Raw genomic sequence first — 21,407 nt, 5'->3', positions numbered from 1 at the left:
TCCCTGCAAAGCTGGTAAGATTTTTCATTCGTTTTTCTACATTCCTGCATAATTCAGTCCTTCAGTCACTCTGAGTGGTTTGATTTGGGTAATTTACAGAGTCGCACTTCTTTACAGTGGGCAGAGATTTTGAAACATTGGTGGAATTTCCCTTCAACACAAGTACAATACATACCCTGATACTCATTCTTATGTTAAAGTTAAGCTGCATGGCAGTTGTGCCATTTCAGGCTCAGGTGAGGTTCAGCCTTTTGCTCTTACCGATTCCAGGTATTGGAGTGGTGCTCTACACAAAAAAAGGTTTATGAGCACCCTGTGATGCTCTCACTCCTTTAACAGTCAATTAAGACATGAAAGTTCACTTTCTTTGTTTTTTCATGACAGTTCAGTCACGAATCAGGGACCTAAATTCATCAAAACAAGAACTGGTCTTGGATCAGTGTATCCATATCAATGCAAACAGGCTCAAGACAAAAACTCATCTCAGACCAGCGCTCAGACTGCTTTGATACCAAAGAGTGAAAAGTGTCAAAAAATGGCAAAACTGAATGTGTGAAACAGCATAACTGAAAACATAAATTTAAAACTGTGATCCGAACAAGGAATCTTCGTGCTTAGAGCTTATTTCCATTGAGGGTTTCGCAGTAGGAGGTGGAAAAGTTTTACTGGAAAAATTATAAACAGAGCTCTGTAGAGTCGAGACATTCGTAAGACATAAACTATTAAAAATCAAATCAAAGTTTGACCTTTCTGAGTCTTTGTTTACACCCCTGTTATTTAATTATCTTTGTATTTATTATGAATTTTCTATTATATATTGTTGTTGTTGGAACAAACTTTCTATCTCCATTTTTGTCATTTTCTCATCATTTAAAATTTCCACCTACAGGTTACATTGCGTATGGCGTCCATGATGTATAGACGAATAGATCTGGTCCAAAATGATCTAGAATAAAATCCTGTTACATTGAAAGCCCCTTTTTTTCAGAGAGATACAAGGTTTTGTTTCTGACAGCAATATGCTTTTAATCATAATGAATAATCTATCAGTTTACGTATTATTAAGGTTTAACTATTTATTATTCTGTGATGTTTGTTAATGATTTTTCATTCTAATATGACAGGAATCATTCATTCATCATTTTTTTTCTCTTGAAGACCATTTTTTATGAGATTTGTTTGTTTTGTTGTACCAAAGACACACACACACACACACACACACACACACACACACACACACACACACACCTTATACGCCGCTTATCCTCCTGGGTCGTGGGGGGAGCTGGGTGGAAGGCAGGATACACTCTGGACAGTTCATACCAAATGCAGTCATAATTAATTTTTACATGACAATTTAAACTACCGTTTTCCTCAGAATGGAGCTTCTATAAGTGAATAAGCTCTAATCCTAATGGCTGCCCTTTACTGTGCCTCATTCAAAGAGCAGTCCAGGCTGAAACACTCCTTATAACTTCAGTGTGAGTGGGCGGGGCTAAACTGCTGTAGGCTGAAATGCCAGATGTTTATTAGCCTGTTTGTTTTTTAATGACATTATAAAAGAAAAAAAATCAAAACAGGCTGCATGGAGTGACCGGTACGTTTTCAAAAGTTCAACAGTGTTGACATACAACAACTCTTTTATTTGAAAAAGTGAAGTTGATTTGTTTTTTTTCCGTGATATGGGCCCTTTAACGGTACATATGCGCCACACCGTCTCCTCCCCCTCCTGACAGACTCGGCTTTAATATGGTTTCCCTCCTGCTGGCACTCAGCCTGAGGCTCCTGAGGCCACGTGCTTTACTGGCCCACGTCTGTCCCTGCAGTCAGAGACACTGATTTAATTCATTATCACAGCAAAGTTCACTGACCTTTACATATTAATGTAATAATATTAAATGATATTAAATGTATCTGCTCTTAATAAATAACATTGTCAGGTCTCACACCTTCGTTTTCCATTGGCACCATAGCCAAACGAGGACTTCATTATAACTTAGTGACGTTATTTATTGTTATTGTGAGAAGTTAAGTCATAATATTCTGATCTTATCATGGATAACATCATTATTACTTAAAGAACACAGGCTGATTGCATGTTTCATTATAAAAAGAGGAGAATTGGTTCATTAATTTAAGTTAATTGGAGTTGGTGCACTTTGTGAAACATGAATAAAAATCTCTCAGTTTTGGGTTTATTATAGTATTTTTTTTGTTTGGCACTACAAGTTTTGTTTGGTCTGTTCAAACAAATCAAATCTCCATCAAATCTCAGAAAAACTTGTCTTGAATTATTGCGATAGAACATTTTTGTCACATCACCCACCCACCTCTGTTTGGAGAAGAAAAATGGGGGGGAAAACAAAAACAACCAGGTTTAATACTTCCTTAACAGTCCCAGTGAACATTGCACCTCTGTTCAACTTCAGTGATAACAGTGTAGAGGGCAGTACGCAATGCCGGAGTGGGTAATCGCAACACTGGGAGAATTCTCAGTGGGCTGGTAGCATTTTAAAGCCAGTCACTGTGAGCTAACATATATAAACTCATAGGCATATGAACGCTCAGACAAACTATAACTGAAGGACATACGTTTTATACATTTTATAAATCCAAATGTATATCTGTAAGCATTTCAGTGACACAGCCCCTGTTTGCTGAGTCTCGTACAGTGGATAGAGATCAGATGAAGCTGAGTCAGCTTATTATTCTCATTTCCTGTCCACTGTAAATGAGGTGGCTGTTACACAGAGACATGTGTAATGCATATAACTTCTAAGTGGAACAGAAATATGAATAAGAGATTAGTGTATCTGAATGAATCCGGTACTGCGTTCACTCTCCAGTTCAGTACTTTTTTGATTGGTTGCCTCATGAAAAGTGACACATGACGATTGCAGCTTTTGTGTGAAAGTTGAAGGTTTTTTCTACTCGAACACTGAAGCTGGTGGATGGGGCTGTTTTATTACTGTTACAGAATGTGCTGTAAAGAGTGGCGAAGCTCAGTGTGGTTGACCTGGAGAGTCCTGTGCGCGTCTGTGAGCGCCGTATGGCTCAGTGTGTTTGAACACGTGTGTAAGCGTGAGACAGAAATGTGATGCTGCTGCTGTAAAGCAGATTATTATTTATGTGTGATAGACAGCTGGACAGCTGTACACGGGCTTATGCCGCGTTAACATGTTGCCATTGAAAAAAAAACACTCGACAATATGGGACTCACTGTGGTGATGGAATACCTGAATATATGGTGCTTTAGTGTAAGGCTGGGCAATATGATGATATTTACTGTTGTTGTGATAAACTGCGCCACTTTTCTGAGCGAATAAAGGATGTCGTCAGTATTTACAAAAACACTTCCCAGCTGGATGTTCCATTACAAAGGCATCATTATTCCTATTTAACTAGATTTAGTGCAGCACGGGGTGTGAAATATTGAATGTTATTGTGGGGCGGTATGATGGTAATTGTCGTTGCTATCGTTATCTTAGCCAAGACTCTAATGCTTTTAGCACTTCTTAGCTTTTTTCTAACATAACATAGTGTAAGGTTATAAAAATACTTTTAAAAAACCTAACTAACTTGTTTATTTGTGTATTGTTTTGTCTTTTTGGCTCTCGATCCATCACAATCCTTTGCTTTCAAGACAAAAATTCAGACACTCCTCACATTTTGCAACTCAGCTTTTTTTATTTTTAGGTCCAATACTAAAATCATCACTGTTACTCAAGGAATCAATTTTTCCATCTTCGTAGAGTGTTTAAAGAGATCTCAGACTTTGTGTGAAGGTTCCACTACTATAGAAATCATACTCTGTATGAACAGGCCTTTAATTAGTCTTCACTGCAGAGAATGTAAGTCTCTGTGTATCTTGTTTTTATCACTTTGTGGGGACGGCATCTGTCATCATTATTGTGATGATAGGACAACATCGCAGGTTTGTACAAGTGAGGACATTTTGCTGATCCTCACAAGAAAACGTGCTGTTTTCAGACATGTTCAGTAAAAGAAAAAGAGCAGAAAGCTTGTCATGTAGTTACTGAGTTAAAGTTGGAGTAGTTTTAGGTTTAGTCTAATTTGGCTGCAGTACTACAGACGTAAGTGAAAGTCCTGATCTGAGTGCACAGAGAGGAGCTGAAAGACTGTAACGCGCTGTCTTTCTCTTCCGCTGTTCTTTTTTTGATTCTTTTTTCTGTGCTTTTTGTGCGGGACTGTGAACTCAACTCCACCCAAACCGAACAGATGTTTAAAATGCAGTCTGTACTTACACTCCTCTGAAATGCTTTGTCTCTCCCTTTCTTCCTTTCTCCTCTCTCTCTCCTTCTTTTGTTCTGTTCAGTCTCTCTCACCCTTTCCCTTTTCTCTCCCTCCCTTTTTCTCTTTTCTCTGTCTCGTTCTCTCTCTGTCTCTCCCTCTTCTGTATATTATGTTTACTCAGTAATTACAAATCTAAGAATGTCTCTTTCTGTGTTTTTATCACTGTTTCCAAATTGTTCCACATGATCTTTACACTCACAGGCTGTGTGTGTGTATGTGTGTGTGTGTGTGTATCTATGTGTGTACTGTGGTTGACATTTGGCTGCGTTTGTAAAAAAAAATTGCAAGCACTGAGCTGTTTTTCTACTTTATGGCATCAAAATGCAGCTTTCCTGGGAGGTGTGTGTGTGTATGTGTGTGTGTATATGTGTGTGTGTGTAGGAGAGGGTGTTAGGCAGTAGTAGGGAGGACCCCTGATTTCCTAAACTGAAAAGTATTTTTGAAATTCATCAGCCATTCAACCACATTGATAATGATACTTCAGGGACAGAGTGGGCGTTACTCAGATCACTAACTGCTCCACACAGCACTGTTCATTCAGTACAATTAAGATGTACAGTACTTTCCAAAGTTTCAGGCATCAAAGAAAATACATCAATCTGTTCATCAGAGCCTTTGTTTAAAATACTAACACTATAATAAACAAATGAGCAATACATTGTGATTTTATGTATGTTAATGTGTGTGTTAAGTGCTCCTTGAGGAAGTCTGGTGGTTATAGTTGCCATCCAGTACCTGCCTGAACTAATCAATCCTTCATTAAATTAAATCAGAAGTGCTGTTGATGGAATTTAACCGCATAAACCTGATGGGCCTAGTGTTAAAATACGCCCACAACAACAAAGCAGCTTGTTAAAATCTGCCCCAGGGAGTTTTGTTGCATGTATTTTGCCGTTGGCGATAGTAAATCAGTTTCAGCCTACAGAACCGGGGCTTTCTGTGAGCTATCATTTTGTCTATCACTGTATAAAGTATGCATGAGGCTTCCTTTAGTATTGGATGAAGCGCTTTTTTCCAAGCAAGTGCACTAGCTCCTTCAGAATATAGATCTTATTACTGATTAGTTTAATCCAACATATGACTCATATGGATGGTCAAAAATGTAGTTTATGACACAAAATGAATTAAAATCTCCTCACATTCTTAACATATCAAATAAATGTGTACGTAAAATGTCAGAAATAGCCTCTTTTTTGCATCAGCCTTAAAGGGTTAACAAATCCATGACTGGAGTGACACCGGGAAGTCAAGAATCCAATCTTTGCTATTCTTCTAAACAAGAACTTCATTGAAAACAAGAAATTCTTGTTAGTTTTTACTGTATGTGTTTATTTGTATCTATTGTAATGATGTGTTTTTACTCATAGAATCACACTCACTATCAAAATACATAGTTTTAGACAGTTTTCATGGCTGCTTAAGACATTTATATAATACTGTAATTCCTAAACATGGCTAAACATTCCCACCCTCCATTCCCGTGTTTCTTAGTCTTCAAGTTTGTCCTCGTTAGAAAAGGTTTATGAGACAAATTGAAATAAACATTAGACATTATGTGAGAAAGAGTGGTTTTGGGATTTTGAATATAACACCTGCTTTCTCAGATTCTGCTCTTTCTACATCACCATCTGAAAGTTTTGTCATCAAACTGTTTTGGGAATGTCTCTGAGGTGAGCTCTGTATTTTCACCTGGAGCTACGAAGTGAGCTAACGTGTTGGAAACTTCTACAAAGCTGTTCACATAATGAAATTCCTGAATAACATGATGTAGTTTACATGCTGCTAATTCATGGCTTATGTTACTTTTTATCTACATTAGACTCTTAGCTTCACAAAATAATAAGAAGTAAAATATAGGGCACTAAACGTCCACATTCATGAGGGAATCTTTGCCCATTTTTAGCCTAACTATGCCCTAAAATGTGAGTTGAGAAAGCATACTGCTAGCTACATGTTCTTTAACGTTCGTTCGCTTCTTCCGTTTGTGCTGTAGTAAGGTGATGCAGTGAGGAGTACCAATCGTCTCTGAAGTCCCACAGAGTTGGATTTTTTCCACCTTCTGCAAATCTGCCCAGGCTAAATGCTGATCACCTAAAAACAGCCAAGCCATCGAACCCCTTCGATCTGCTTCTTGCCAATGCTAACACTAGCCACTCTCCTGGCTGAGTGAGCGTTTCAGCACTTTCTCTAGCACTCTCTTTCCTGATTTCTCTGAGCCTAGTGTCGCATTAACTGTTCATACTTTAGGCTTAAAACTCATACGTCTTAAAATGCACTGTTCAGTGACTACTATGAATTATTCTGTAACAAAAGTAATTTATGCAGCTGTGATAAAGGACTTGCAGTGTTAGCATACATACAGGCTTCTCTGTGTAAAATGGCTTAATGGTCCACTCCAGGCCCATAAATAAGGAGAGTGCTTTGTTTGGGGCATCTGTTTGTATGTACAGAAAGCGCTTATTTAAAAAGCCACATTTTTTTCAATAGGCCAGTAATGGGCTTGTGTCATTATACGGTCATTAAGGTGCATTATCTGTCACAGTTATCTTAAGACATTGCAACCGTAACGACCCTGGTGCTACGGAATAACCAATCCTTTCAGATTATGCGAATATTCCCACACCCCCTTGTTTGAGTCAAAGATGAGAGTAAAGGAATGCAAACACAGCTGAGGTAGGGCTTAATGGGTGTGTGTGGGTGTGTGTGTGTGTGATTACAGCTCTCCAGGCAATACAAATTTACACTAAGATGTGTCTTAAACAATAGGGCTGAAAATGTACTTCATACTGTGTTATATCAATCTGAAGGTACTGAAAACATTTTCTGAGATTTTATGACGCACTGAAATGTTTATTAAAGATTTGGACCTAAATCAAATTAGAAATTTCATGATTTGCTGAATCTTTTCTCAATGGTTCATCACTGAATCGCATCACAGTAACATTTGAGATTTCATCATGCACTGAATCATTTCCTGAAGATTTCACAATTGAACTGACTCATGACGAAATTTAAGATCTTGCACTGCACAGATTTGTTTCTCAAATATTTGTAATTGTGAAATGAATCATGGCAAAAGTTCAAGATTTCATGATGTTTCTTAATGAATCACAACTGAATCAAATTGCTTTGGGATCAAGTCAGTTTTATATATAAAGCACATATCTAGCAACAAAGTCCAACACAATACAATAAAAGAAAATTACTAAACAATAAATGTAAAGAATAGGATAATAGCGAGAGAGAATATATCAGCAATGGTAAAATAAAATATGATAGTAGTGATAAAAACACAAATAGTAAACAGAACAGCAAGAAGCAACCAGAAGGAAAACACAGCTATAAAACTACAACAAGATGTACACCAGAGGGGACACACTGCTCTTTAACTAATATTAAAAAGTGTCAGTATTAAGGGAAAAGTGGGAGATTACTGCACAGTTCAGGAGCAGCCACAGAAAAGGCATGGGCTGGGTCCTAAATCTCATGCTACAGCACTAAATAGTGTGAAAACGTAGTGCACCTTCATTGGAAGTGCATTGAATAATGTAGTATGTATAGCATAGAAGTGCGTGGTTCAGGACGAAGCCACAGTCCCACTTTTCACTTAGACAGTCAAATAGTCAGAAGCAATTTATCAGAAGATCTGAATGTTCTCCTAGTAGAATAGTGCTTAAGACAATCAGTGATACATTGGGGTGCAAACCCAGGTAAACCTTTAAAAACAAACAAAGGAACCTCACAATTGAAAAAATATAGTCTCTTTTCTATGGTCAGAGATTTACATCCCTCAGTAAAGCAACTCAAGATGTTAAGAGGTGAAGTCATCCCTGGCCTGTTTGTCTGTCTTTTTCTTTATCGGAATGTTCATTTATTTCTCCATCTTGCCTGTATCCTTTTCCACCTCCACATTTCTGTACTTAGTTCTGTCTCATTCCCCACTTATCAACTTTCTGCAAACAACATCTCATCTTGTGCTCAGTCTCGTCTTAGGCTGCGTGTAGTCAGAAAGCAGATTTCACATGATTACTGCACCCTAGTCTATATACGTTTACTCTAGGATGTGCTTTAGAGGTGCGTGTCTGCCTTAATGGTAGGGTATTTTACTGCACTAATGAGAGGGAGTTGCTCTAAGAGTAGGTCTCATGTCACTGTACTGTTATTACACTCTCACACACACAGAAACATGCCAGTTCGTGTGGGAGGACTCAGTCCGAATCCTTATCTGTAACAGATTAATTTGTTTATCTGTAAACTACCTTGTATATATCTCCTCCACTGTGTATCTTTTAAAGCCTGTGTTTATTACTTTACCTGAATAGGAATGCTTTATAGTGGGCACACCCACCTTAATGTGTGTACACACGAATGCAGTGGCAAACCATGACTGTTAGAGCCCAGCCTTCAAACGGGGCCAGTTCAAGACTCAGCCAAGGTTAAATTATGTCCACCTATTGTAAATCAAAACATTATTGTTAGATTTCATTGTTGCTTCATAATTATGCTGGGGCCTAATCTAGCATATTAGGCCTTCTCTTCCGCCCCTGAAGTCCTAACCAACAGGAGAGTTGAAACCTTTACCAAGAGCTACATACAGTATAGCAGTACCGGGCATAGCGGTGCTTAATGTGGAAAGTGTTAGTTTATTAGTAGCTCCTGTTTATCAAAACACACCCACAACATTCTAGCTGGAGATTTCGAGCTAAAGATGGCGGAGACCTTTATTCCACGCTGGGTTCATTACTACACAGTAATTAGAGATGATTATGGACAACTTTTTTAAAACTTTGTATATGTTCCAGATTTACAGTGAATCATTCAGCAAATGTTTCTACTTAAAGCCTAACTCTGAATAGTACCCCATGTTAGCCCATTAGCATTCTGCTGAACTCCTCTGTAAAGAAAACCAGGGTTTTAAATGAAGTAAGTGTCTTCTTTTCTGACTTTTACTTCATATACATGCAGTTTATGATAGAAACGCAGATGTATTCCTGAGTTGGAGCATTGTTTCCTTCTCCAAACTGGTAGGGCGTGAGTTTAAAGCCTGGTCTTAGGATAAACAGTTCTCTGCCATAGGTTCTGCATGTTGTGATTGTTTACAATCTCTGCTCAGAGGAGAGACGTATCACATGATCAGAGTGTGACAGTGGAAGCTTAGCTTAATGCCTTTCATCTGTGCCATTTTGCCTTTTGTCAAATTATACAAGAGCTCAAACCTGACAGTGACTATCTCATGACTCCAAGCTGTTTGGTCTGATGTCTGACTCTGCGGTCATAGAACTTACTATCATTTGCATGAAACAAATCAACAAATGTACGACGGTTTTGTGGTAAATTAGTTTTATTGTCACAAAAGGCTGTTACCATGGTAACGTGGTTAACCATCATGAGGCAAATGTCTAGTGTGTATGTGTATGTTTACACTGACACGTATGGTAAAACAAACAACACCATCATGCGGGAAAAAAAAAACACTGACGTGGAAGTGAACTGTAAAGCAGACAAAACAAGAGTGCAGATTAAAGCTGAATCACATGACCTCATCAGTGAACTCCATGGGTTTACATTTGTGGTTTGTTGACAGCTGAGGATTTTCCCTGCAATTTGCTGACTTGGAGGTTTCACTAGGTCTTTTGGTGAAAAGTCAAATGTGCACAGTTTCTCATCACCCAAAACGTAGTCGATCAGGCAAGATTTTGTTCAAGATAAGTTGTTCTGCTGCTACTTTCTAGCAACAATATGCACCTGTAAGATAATAAGTTTTAAGAAGAGATTTCAAATTATCTGCTGCTTGGATGTTATCAAGGAGCTGTATGGGTTTAATGTGGTGATGCACAGCTGCATTTTCCCTACGATGCAGTTTATGTAGTGTATGAGATGGGAGTCCAATGAGTAGAGCATCACAGTAACTGAGATGCAAAGAGATAAACGCATGTATAAGGCACACAGCAGCTACATATATATGGGGAATTATGGCCTTATTCCTAAATGAAAGAATACAGACCGTTTAATTATATTAACATATGAGTCACAGATAGGCTAAAGAGTACAGATGGGGTAAGCCTAGCATTGTCAACGTGTCTACGGGGTAACACAATGAGCTGAGTTAAGTTTAAAGAAACTTCTTTGTGTTCATGATTTAATATCCTGTAAACAATTGTTAAGTCTATTCAAAGCAGATTGTAAAGATGTAAATTTAAGGTTCATCAAACCTTCTGGAACAATCTGTTCACTCAGCAGCCATCTTTGCAACGCCACTGGGCAGTTATTTCCAGCCATACAAGACCAGACTCCTTTCTATTTGAATAGGTAGAGACCAAAACACTAAAATCTGAAGGCCAAATTACCATTTCAAAAACATATTTGAAATCACTCTTAAAATCGGACAAAAACCCATAAATAGTTTGTGGTGTTTGCCTCAGTAACCTACAAAAATATGTGTTTTTTCAGGTTGTTCTGGCTGTTGCCCTTGCAGCATAACCAGCAAGCTGATTTCTCTTTTTCTTGAAGGGCAGGACTTTCTCTGCAGACAGATGCTATGTTGAGCTTTACAAGCTTTCCCATTCATATTTCAACCAGTTACCACTCTCCTCCTCTGGTATCATCAGCATGTAACCAAGAGTGAGCATATAAATATTAAATAAAAGCGGTCCAGGTACAGACCCCTGTGGAACACCATAGGTGACAGTAATTGGGGCTTTCTATTAGCTTATTTAAAGCAGTTGTAAGGAAGAAATATGAGAAAGGTGTTGGCCAGGGTTTCAGTATTAGTGTTGATCGAGACTCAGAGTTGCACATTGGAACTACATCATAAAAGAAGAGTGTTATTTTATCTCTAGTTTTGCTATCTTCAGTTTTATTTTAAAAAGTGGAAAACTTAAAATAAGGAAAACCTCTCCAGAATTTTGACTAGTACTTTTACAGGTCATTTGAAAAGACTGAATCCGATGTAAGATAATGCTGATATAAGGTTAAGTCTTTAGACTTAGATCATTTATGATTAACTGAGATACTAGAGCATTCTTATTTAGTCCATTCAGCTTCTGCTTCTTGGACATTTCCTTGTGTGTAAGCATGTGACCTTGTGTGTGCATACAGTATGTGCATGTGTCGTACCAAAGTGGAAGTGACCCCTGCACGGTTGGTAGTCTTTGCTGCTGTTGTTCTTGGGAAAACTGAGTGTGAATATTTGGCCCGGTGCTTATCTCATGCCATTAGAGTGCACTAAACACATTTCCATCTCTTTGTACACCGATTTCCCTCTGTGTGTGTGTGTGTGTGTGTGTGTGAGAGAGAGAGAGAGAGAGAGAGAGAGAGAGAGAGAGAGAGAGAGAGAGAGAGAGGGACTCGTGTGTGAGTCCACTTCATTCAGGCACTTATCTCTTCCTGGTAGGCTGCATCCTGCCACTTAGCTGGAGAAGAGTCTCTCTCTCTGTCTCCCGCTCTCTCTCTCTCTCTGTCATACTCAAAGAGTCTCTCTCTCTCTCTCTCTCTCTGTCTCTCTCTCTCTCTGTCGTACTCACTCATTCATGCCCCTTACAAAAGACTGTTTTCATAATAAAACTGTACACACAGCAGAACACACAGGCGGAGTGAAAGAGAAAGCCGAATGTGGTCTTGCGGTCCTCTGTGCCTGCTCTTTAACATTAAGGTGCCTGTTTGTTCATTTCAGCAACTCAGCAACATATTTTGTCGCAGGTAACTGTAGCACAAGCAAATATAAGTCATGGACTTTCAGCTGTTTACCGGCAATATTTCTGCTGTTTAACACTTTAGGGCTGTCTTGAATATTTCAGCTTTATAGTGGCATTTTACAGTGGTGTTGGTCGCTGAACTAACCATGTTTTTGCTCGATGATGTGTGTGAGTTTTGGGAGTGGGAGGTAAAATGTGATAATATTGGGTAACGTTATGTTTTCAGACCTGCACCTTCCCTACACATCAGTTAACCTTTACATTGTGTTAGAATTCACTAAGAATGGACCAACGGAAATGGTTCAAATTGACTTACAAAGAAATCTTGTTACATAAACTTTCATTAAAAGTTAAGAAGGCAGAAAGAGACCCTTCAGTAAAGATACCATTTTGGAGATAAAGATGGCCACAGCACTGATATGTATGTGTGACAAAACCTGACAGCACAATAAATATATGCACACATACATCAGTTTGATGTCAGAAAGATGTTGGACTCAAACATTGGACAGATGTTGAATTTTAAGTGAAAATGAAAATCAGGTTGGCGTCAAAGCCCATGGGGCAGCTCTTGCTTAGGTGGTAGAGCGAGTGTCTATTAATCACAGGGTTGATGGTTTTAACCCTGACTCCTCCTGTCTGTGGCTGACATGCCCTTGAGCAAGGCATCCGAATGCTAATCAAGTTCTGCAGCTATGGCTGCCAACTCCTCCCATCTAACGTTGGAGCTTGATGTCCACTCAACATTCTATTTTGACAGACATCCAATTTTAATCTCCAACCAAAATTCAACATCTAACGTTAAAGCTTGATGTCAACTCAACCTTGTTCTTCTACGATATCTCACTTTGATTTGTAACCGAAATTCAACGTCTGTCCAATGTTGGAGGTTGATATCAGGCTAATGTTGGGTTTTAATATCAGCCCAATTTATTTTCAACTAAAATTCAATGCGTATCTGTCTCAGATTAACATCTGGTGCCTGCTGGGTTGTATCTCTATTTTTGTTACTTTAGTTTGAAAGCTATCAGACGAATAGAAATGTTCCAAAATTGCTTAGAATCAGTCATTTCTACATTAATTTTCTTTTAAAGTTGAAAGTTTTTTCATTCCCCCGTAAACCCACCTGTTAGTATAAAATAGATTTTAAAGCAAAAGAAAAAAGCTAATCTAGCCAATGAGTAATGAAAGCCCACTGGTGCGCAGATTGTCTAAATCAAATGGACTCGCTTGTATGGTTTCTGACACTATATGACTTACTGTTATCTGTGCAAATGGACAAGCGTAACATTCAGATCGGATTACTATATTATAATATTTATTCATATTTGTAGAATTTCTGTTTGGACAAAACCTCATTTTTCATTCAGACAGTAACAATAGATAACATCTAAAACCCAACGCTGGCTTGACATCAACCTCCAACAATGGAAAGACGATGAAGTTTGGTTGGAAATCAACGGATATCTGTCAAAAACCAACCTTGGGTTGACATCAAGCTCCAACGTGAGATGTCGTATTCAGGAACCTCATTCTCTGGTCTATTTGATGTGCTGTGTAGGTTTTTGTCTGAACTATCGCAGTGAATCTGCTCACATTAATGTGTGTGCGGTTGCGGTCAGGGCAGAAGGGGAAGCTGGACAGTGGAGTTTAAACAGGATTTTCCAGGAGCACTCTGGCCTGACAGCCAGCTTCCGAAAAATTCCCAAATATTCCCGACTCAGCGCTTCACTCTGCTCGCCGACTGTTTGCTTTGGAGAGGAAAGGCATGAGTCAGCGCTCCGCACACGCTTCCTCCCAGAATGCATTTCACTAATTAAGCAATTACGGCTTTGAACACCCCGACGTGTGAAAGGGTTTCCAGGCTTTGATGCAGCGCCGACAACAACTCAACACAAAACACTCACACGAAGACATAAACAGAGAGTTAGTGAGGATATGGTGACCGAGATAAAGAGGACAGAGAGAGAGAGAGAGAGAGAGAGAGAGAGAGGGAGAGAGAGGGAGAGAGAGAGGGAGAGAGACTGTTAGCATACTGATAGTGAAGACTGAATGCATTACTGTGTTATAGCTATTGTCCTGCCAGAGTTCAGTAGATTTGAGTCTGAAAAACATTTTGATTGGATTCATATGTGTTTTGTGTGTTGATGTATTTCATCTTTGTGTGTGTGTGTGTGTGTTAATGCGTCCTTCCTGTGAAAATCCTCTAAGGAACTGCTCTTGGCTCCTACCCAGAATGCTTTGCGTCACATCCATCGCTCATGTTTCTTAGACGTCTTTAGTCACACTTTTTTCTGACTAACAGAAACGGACAATTATTCCTCCTTCTCCCTCGACACTCATTCATGAGACTTTGCCGTGTGTTGTCAGTGTGTCTGCGTGTGTTTTCGGCCAAGCGTCACTCAGGTCGTTCACACGTGGTTTTAATCTGACATCATTAAAGGAGGAGAGGAGAGGTGTGAATGTCTAAAGAGTGAAAACAGCAGGCAGTGAATCCTGAGTTGATATTGAAACTCCTGCTTCTCTTCTTCTGCCTGCCTGCAGGCTCTCCACACTTTGTTGATTTTCTATGTGAAAATAAGTTAACATCCTCTACAGGGAACACACTATTTAAACATGAGCACATTTTAGAAGCACAATTATTGTTTATTTAACACGTTGGAGTAAGAATTAAAACACATGCATTTTATACTGTGTTTTATATGATAAACTCAGTATAAGTAAAGAAAAAGAAATAAAATAATCAAAAATCAAATAAATAAAAATATGCGCTGAAATGTGCAAATTCTGTAGAGGATCTTATTTATGTGTAAAACATGTTTGAACATGGTGTTAAAAGTTTTGCATGTATGAAGGGTTTCAGAGATTGTGGCCAGCTCAGACATAGTTTTATCACTCGGCTCGCTGTAGCTGATGTCAGCAAGGTCCAGAACCAGTGAAGATGTATTTCTTTTAACAACTAACTTGCTGGCACATCGTCCACTGAACAGGAAAGACGTCACGTGGGAGTGAGATATAATTCATATACTTTCCTTTTTGTTATTGGTGGTGAGAATTATGAATGCTAAGGGTTTTGTTTGTTGTGTGCAGCTCAATGTGAAGGATGAGGTGTGTCATTTTCTTTCGACCAGTAGCCATTACCCCCTCTGTATTTGGAGACAGATAAACATATGATTAAAGAAGCGCTCGTGGATTAAACCAGCTGCCTGACCCCAAATAACACACACACACACGCACATAGGTTACCACCTCAAATGAACACCTCATTTTCATATTTACCCCTTCATGTGAACCTTATCATTGTGAACAGAAACCTGAGGACTAAATGGAAATGAGTCTGTAGCATCATCCCAAATAATTTTAGCAATTTATAGTGTTACATAATGTTATGTAAAATTGTCACAAATTAAATCAAATCGAATGTCCATTTCCTAAACCGGTCCGTGTGAGAAGGATCGGGGGGCTTCCGGGTTCATCTCAGAGAAGACTCATTTGGATGCAGACAGACCTGGAGGGTAATCTCTGTTTTTAATACAGGATCTGGTCCGCGGATATTGCGGCGCACAGATTAAACACACATCTCCCATGCACCAACCTGGAGACTGAGATTATAATCCCAAACAATTTTTATTCTAGCGCAGATTATACAGTCTGAAAGGGTTTTTTTTTCCTCCAATCCCCCCAGCTCACAGTGGTCTGAGATTTTCATTGGCATATTGAGAGTAAAGGCAGCATTTATAATTGGTGTTTTTACTTTTCCTGGCTATTGTGATATTTTGTTGAAGATTTAGTTTGGTTACAACATTGTGCTGGTCCTGTTAATGAACTGTAACTGAGTTCAGTATGTGAGTCATATATTTGATGTGAGAGTGGATTTGAAAATGGTCAGAGATCAATTTAAAGCATTGAATCTTCAATTACACTAAAACACTATATACTGAAAACGTTTAGTATGCATTTGTAGAAGTGTAGTGTATATATTATATCTGTAATCTGTACATCGCTGTTGCCCGAACAAAACATTGCATCTCCTTTTACTTTACAGGAGAAGGAAAAAAACTACTTTACTTTTAACTTAAGCCAATGGAACCAGAGTCCCCCCCCCAGGTCATATTGAATATACATACATATATGAAAGTTACATACAATTTAAAAGACAACAAATATTTTCAAATTATGTCAAAAACTGAGAAACAACAAAAAAAGGAAATACAAGGTTTTCTTCTGACAGCAGCGAGATGAAAACATTCAGTATATATAGTTGTATGCAAAAGTTTGAGCCCTTATGTTGTTATTTTTCCAGCATGTTAAGCCCAAAGTTTTATTATACACTTCTATAACCTGAGAATAGCTCAGCCTGTTTGCATTGAAGTCCCTATAGTTATTGAATAATAAGCTTTAGTACATAGTAAGGGATTATAAAGGTATAAATCTGGCAAATAAACTTTTTGTTTAATTGTTTATGAAAATGTACAGAAGTTTGTTCTCTCTGTAGAGGATGTATTCGCTTATCTTCATAGAGAACATCAACAAAATACGTCGTTCAAGCAGAAGATCCCAAAGTTTCGCATAGAACTGTATATTGTACATATTTGATTTAGATTTCTTTCTTTAAAACTGGAGAAAGTCCGTTTTTTTATGGACTTCATGAAACTGACAGTTTCATTTAAAGTATGGTAAAAAGTTATTATTATTATTAGTATTAGTATTATTACTATTATTACTATTATTATTATCATAATAACCTCAACCAATATCAATAAGTAGGTGTTAAAAATTGAGCTTTGTTGTTGAGTTTCTTGTATGCATGCACAAATTATCTTCTTATACAAACACCTTTAGAACAATAAGTGCTTTCTCATTGTTTATGTTGACTCAGTGTTGAAGGGGGAAATTTCTCATTACATCATTGCTTTGAATTTTTGCCCACATTTGGTCAGTTGTGGTCAGGATGTTAAGCTTACGCTCTTCAGACACACTGATGCAAATGTGAAAATTGTTTTTGTAGAGGCAAAGTAGGTGTGTCATTGAAAGTCATCGTAGGTGGACGCAGGATCTAATTTAGAATGACTTGTAATCAAATTTTTTAAATCATAGGAGGAAATTCTGATATAATGTAGTTAGATCCTACACAAGTGCCAGACTTTCTGAGTTACCCAAAACATAATAAATGACATATTATACCAACAGTTTCAACAATCAGCATCCAGCTTCCCTAAAGCTTCTAGCAGTATCTGAGCTCAGGACTGTCTTTTTCTCTAGGCTATTGGTAACTAGCAGAGATATTTCTCTAGATAGACAAAGCACTTCTTGTAAGTCGGTCTGGATAAAAGCATCTGCTAAACACTGTAAATGTAAATGTAAAGCATCTCAGTGTTTAGATCATCTTAACTCAGAGAGTGTTCAGTGTGATGCTCACTCTTCCCCTTGAGAATCATCTTTAAGATGGTATCCGGCAGCCCAGCCCTGATTAGTCAAAAGGTCTTCTACCCTTGTTGTTATATCTGACGGTGTACCATACCTGTTTTATTCCCTGAACACCTGCTACAAAGCAACAACAACGTCTGCTTCACTCTAAGCTGCAGGATCTATTATTTTTTAGATGTGACAAAGTTGCGATGTCTATATTCTCTTATTCTATTGCTGAAGTCTTATGAGTTTCAATGGTGACTGTGATGACCAAAAAATGACTTTACAGGAGAAAGCAAAAACCTTGCTTTTTATGTAGGTTAATGTAAAGAGACTTTGTTCCAAGCAGTTTTGGAGCATCTTTATTGATCCGTTCATGATGGAATTTTCGCACAATGTAAAGGGCGCTGTGATCAAACGATGAAGAACAATAAAAAAAATGGAAAACAAAACCACCTTTTCTTTTTCTTTTGGGAAAACGCTCCTCTGTGTATTACTTGCAGGTGTAATTTATGCAGGTGTGACTTTCATAGCTCCATTATATGAAACTAAAATCGATACTGGTTTGTTTATAGTTGTGCGATTGCAGTGTTCTTCCAGCCACGGCGAAACGTTACCTCAGCATTTCACTAACGCTGCTTCAGCGCTTCCGCTGAATCTCTTTATATAGGCGTATGGATTCGTGCATTCTTTATTCATCTATAGATCTTTCTCCCAGACCTTTCACGTCGATAGGTCAGCCTTACTGTCATTTTAGCCCAGTGAGGATTACTGATTTTAGAGGCACTCCAGTACAGCATGTGATGTTAGGATGATACAGTGGTTACGCAACAGGCCAAAGCTCTAGCTCAATTATGGAAATTATTTTAGAGACCACGATTAGCAGCAGCCTTTTATTTTGTCTATAGCTGCCAAAATGCATGATCTCAAAGCCAAAATACAAATTTTGCCCACTAGAGTTTTTTTATTACTGTGAAGGCTTAAATCATCATAATTGCTGCTAGCGAGCGCTCTCACAGATGGCAGCTGAAGAGGATGTATGACGGAGAGTGATTACAGCTATAATTAGCTCTTAATGGAGGGTATTACCGTGGCCTTTGTGTCTTGATCAGTGTCTAATGAGAACAGAAAGACTCCCCAGAGACGAAGAACACTGATACCCATCTAATAGGGAGTGCTGTTCGAGACTGGGCCAGGGTATTGTGTGAGCAGAGAGAATGAAGAATGGATACACACACCCATGCACATGTACATACACACAGTTTCATTTATACTTGAGACAATTGAGATGGACTTGAGTGTAGCTTGCATTGTTTATTGTTCTGTATCAAGGTTAAAGAGCCATATACCTGCCAAACGTGCACATACACACACACAATGTGGAGTTCTCTATCATAGCCATCTCTATGATCTCCTTGGCGACAAGCTAAATTAAGAACACATGATGATATAATGGGCGTGGCTGGGAACAAGCTGGGTGAAGTCTATGGGGCGTACCATAGCGGGAGTCTGGTGGGAAGGGAGTTAGGATGAAGTCGGAATTCTAGGAAGGTCAAAGTCAGAACAGGGCTGGGATTGGGAAGAGTGAAATAGGAAGTTCATGGGATGTTGGCCTCATACACAATGTCCAGAACACTTTAACCTTTAACAGGAGTCTTCGTCCTTGGGTAGGACAAATTGCACACACATATACGAATGAACGGTGACCACTTATTCGATTTTTAGATCTAGGCTTATTTTGTCATGCTCATGTGTTGGTGTCACTGCTGTGCTGACAGTGGTCCTGCTCAGGGGTGGTGGTCCTGTGGTGGTCAAGGCTGTAAATGGGGGCAGTTGTGGGCTGGAGGTTAGAGAAATGGCCCTGTGACCAGAAGGTTGCCGGTTCGATCCCCAGTCTGAGGTGTCCTTGAGCAAGACACCAAACCCCAGTTGCTCCCCGGGTGCCGTGGATAGGGCTGCCCGTCACTCTGGGCAAGTGTGCTCACTGCCCCCTAGTGTGTGTGTATTCACCAGTGTGTATTTGGTGTTTCACTTCATGGATGGTTAAATCCGAAGGTGGAATGTCTCCATTTGTGGGATTAAAAAAGTATCACTTAAATTGAGACAGTATTGTTACATGTGCTAGGAGGAAAGACTGCACTACTACAAAAAAATCACAACTAAAGACATCAAACCTCACCTTTTGGTAATACATTATTTCATTTCCAGTTGTGAAGTTTGCGTTCGCAGCCCTATGCGCCTTCATGAGCTCCTGCTGGTTTGGGTTCCTTTAGTGAACATATTCAAACCCTTCACACGCTGATACAGTTTTTTCGCAGCCGAAACCACAAATTGCTTTAGCTTCTGGGATTAATACTTATTAGAGGTACAAGTATGTCATTTTTAACATTTACCTCACAAGTTCAGCCCTATATGGGCATCCAGATCATTGATGAATGGGATAAATGGGGAGCTCACTATGCAGAGAAACAGAAGGACTACAATCTGTAATTAAAGAGTTTCATTCCAAACTGCAGTATATTTATTTGTAACAATTTTGGATAGAACACGTTTTAAAAATAATAACAGCTGATGTCACTGGAAATTATTTCTCTAATAAGGTGGAATTAATTACACAGCGTTGAAGTTTGCTCCCTCCCAACAACATATATCATAAAAAGGAAGGTGAGTGTACATGAGTGGGCATGTGCTAGCCATATCCAGGCTGACCTAAGTGTGTTTTTATGGCTTGCTGCTGGCTATATTAAGACACTTTTTGAAGTTGTTTTACCCCATTGCTCTCTATGAACACTGGTTTTGTAGAGAGGACAAAAATGAACATTATCCAAAAAATACAGCAGTAATACATATTTTAAGAAGTTAACAAGCGGCCTAAGCATCTGCAGCGTGGAATTATTTTAGAGTGGAAAATGAAAACCAGTGTTCCAAGTGCAAGAGTATTTGCGTGTCCTTGGATAGGACAAAATCGTACAAACACACACACACACACACACACACACACACACACACACACACACACACACACACACACATACATACACACACACAATGCCCACTTTTTTATACCTCTATGAATAGTTACAGTGCTAAAGCTAATTATGATTTCGTCCTTGGCTTAGATGTGATGTCAGCAGTGACCAGCTTGCACATTTTAAATCAGCACCTGATGGCTGTGTACATTGTCCCTGGGGACAGCACTGTGTGTGTGTGTGTGTGTGTGTGTGGAGGTAAGAGTCAGATTGGATAGCTCAAGCTGTCTCTTGTTATTGTAATTTGTGGCTTAGTCATGTCAGTTAAATCAAAACCTCAAATTAGCATTATCCAATAACAACACTGAGCTGTCTCTGGACACTGTATGGGTAGGTATTACCAGCCAGCACTTAAATCAGCAGCTTATGTCAATGCCAGAGAGTGTGAAAGTGTGTGAGTTGGTGTATATGGCTATGTGCATGTGTTAATAGACTAACGAGTGCTTTCATGCACCCTGTTCTAATGATATACCCACCCTCTCTCTTTCTCTCTGTCTCTCGCCCCTTGCTCTCCAGCGGTCTTTTGGGGAGATATTGCCTTGGACGAGGAGGATCTGAAGATGTTTCAGGTTGACAGGACAATAGACCTCGCGCAACAAACACACATGAGGCAAGGCCACACGTCAGGTAAGACGGCGGACTCGGCCTTCATCACACAGGAGGATGAAACAAGGCAACAGTGACACTAAGATCATGTCTGATCATTAACTCAGTTATATTTTCACAATTTTACAATTCTTTCAGAATAATTGCAGAATCACCTCTGTCAGAATAAGTGTTGTATTAGTTATCAAATGTTAAGTCTAGCTCTTATATGATCTTTATGATCTCACTAGTGCTTTGCTACTTTTTAGGTGTCATCCACCAATAGAAAGATAGACAGAAATATCTAGATAGATAGACAGAAAGGTAGACACATATAGATTGGAAGTTTTACGGTAACATAGATAGATAGATAGAT

The 21,407-nt window shown here is 38.9% G+C and overlaps 1 protein-coding gene across 3 annotated transcripts in view; it reads left to right on the top strand.

The window, feature by feature from the left end:
• The window catches only part of tll1 (tolloid-like 1), a 76,176-nt gene that overhangs the window by 5,197 nt on the left and 49,572 nt on the right, over positions 1 to 21,407 (top strand). For all 3 annotated transcript variants that reach the window (XM_037532767.1, XM_017717438.2, XM_017717437.2), the window contains exons 2-3: positions 1 to 14; positions 20,963 to 21,073. The exon at positions 1 to 14 is cut by the window's left edge and continues 304 nt beyond it. In XM_037532767.1, the coding sequence (XP_037388664.1) occupies positions 1 to 14; positions 20,963 to 21,073 (125 nt within the window). The remainder of the gene's footprint in view (positions 15 to 20,962; positions 21,074 to 21,407) is intronic.

Source organism: Pygocentrus nattereri, chromosome 22, assembly GCF_015220715.1.
Source record: "Pygocentrus nattereri isolate fPygNat1 chromosome 22, fPygNat1.pri, whole genome shotgun sequence".
Taxonomy (NCBI): Eukaryota; Metazoa; Chordata; class Actinopteri; order Characiformes; family Serrasalmidae; genus Pygocentrus; species Pygocentrus nattereri.
The sequence above is the reverse complement of the archived record's forward strand: the minus strand, read 5'-3'. Positions and strand labels throughout refer to the sequence as shown.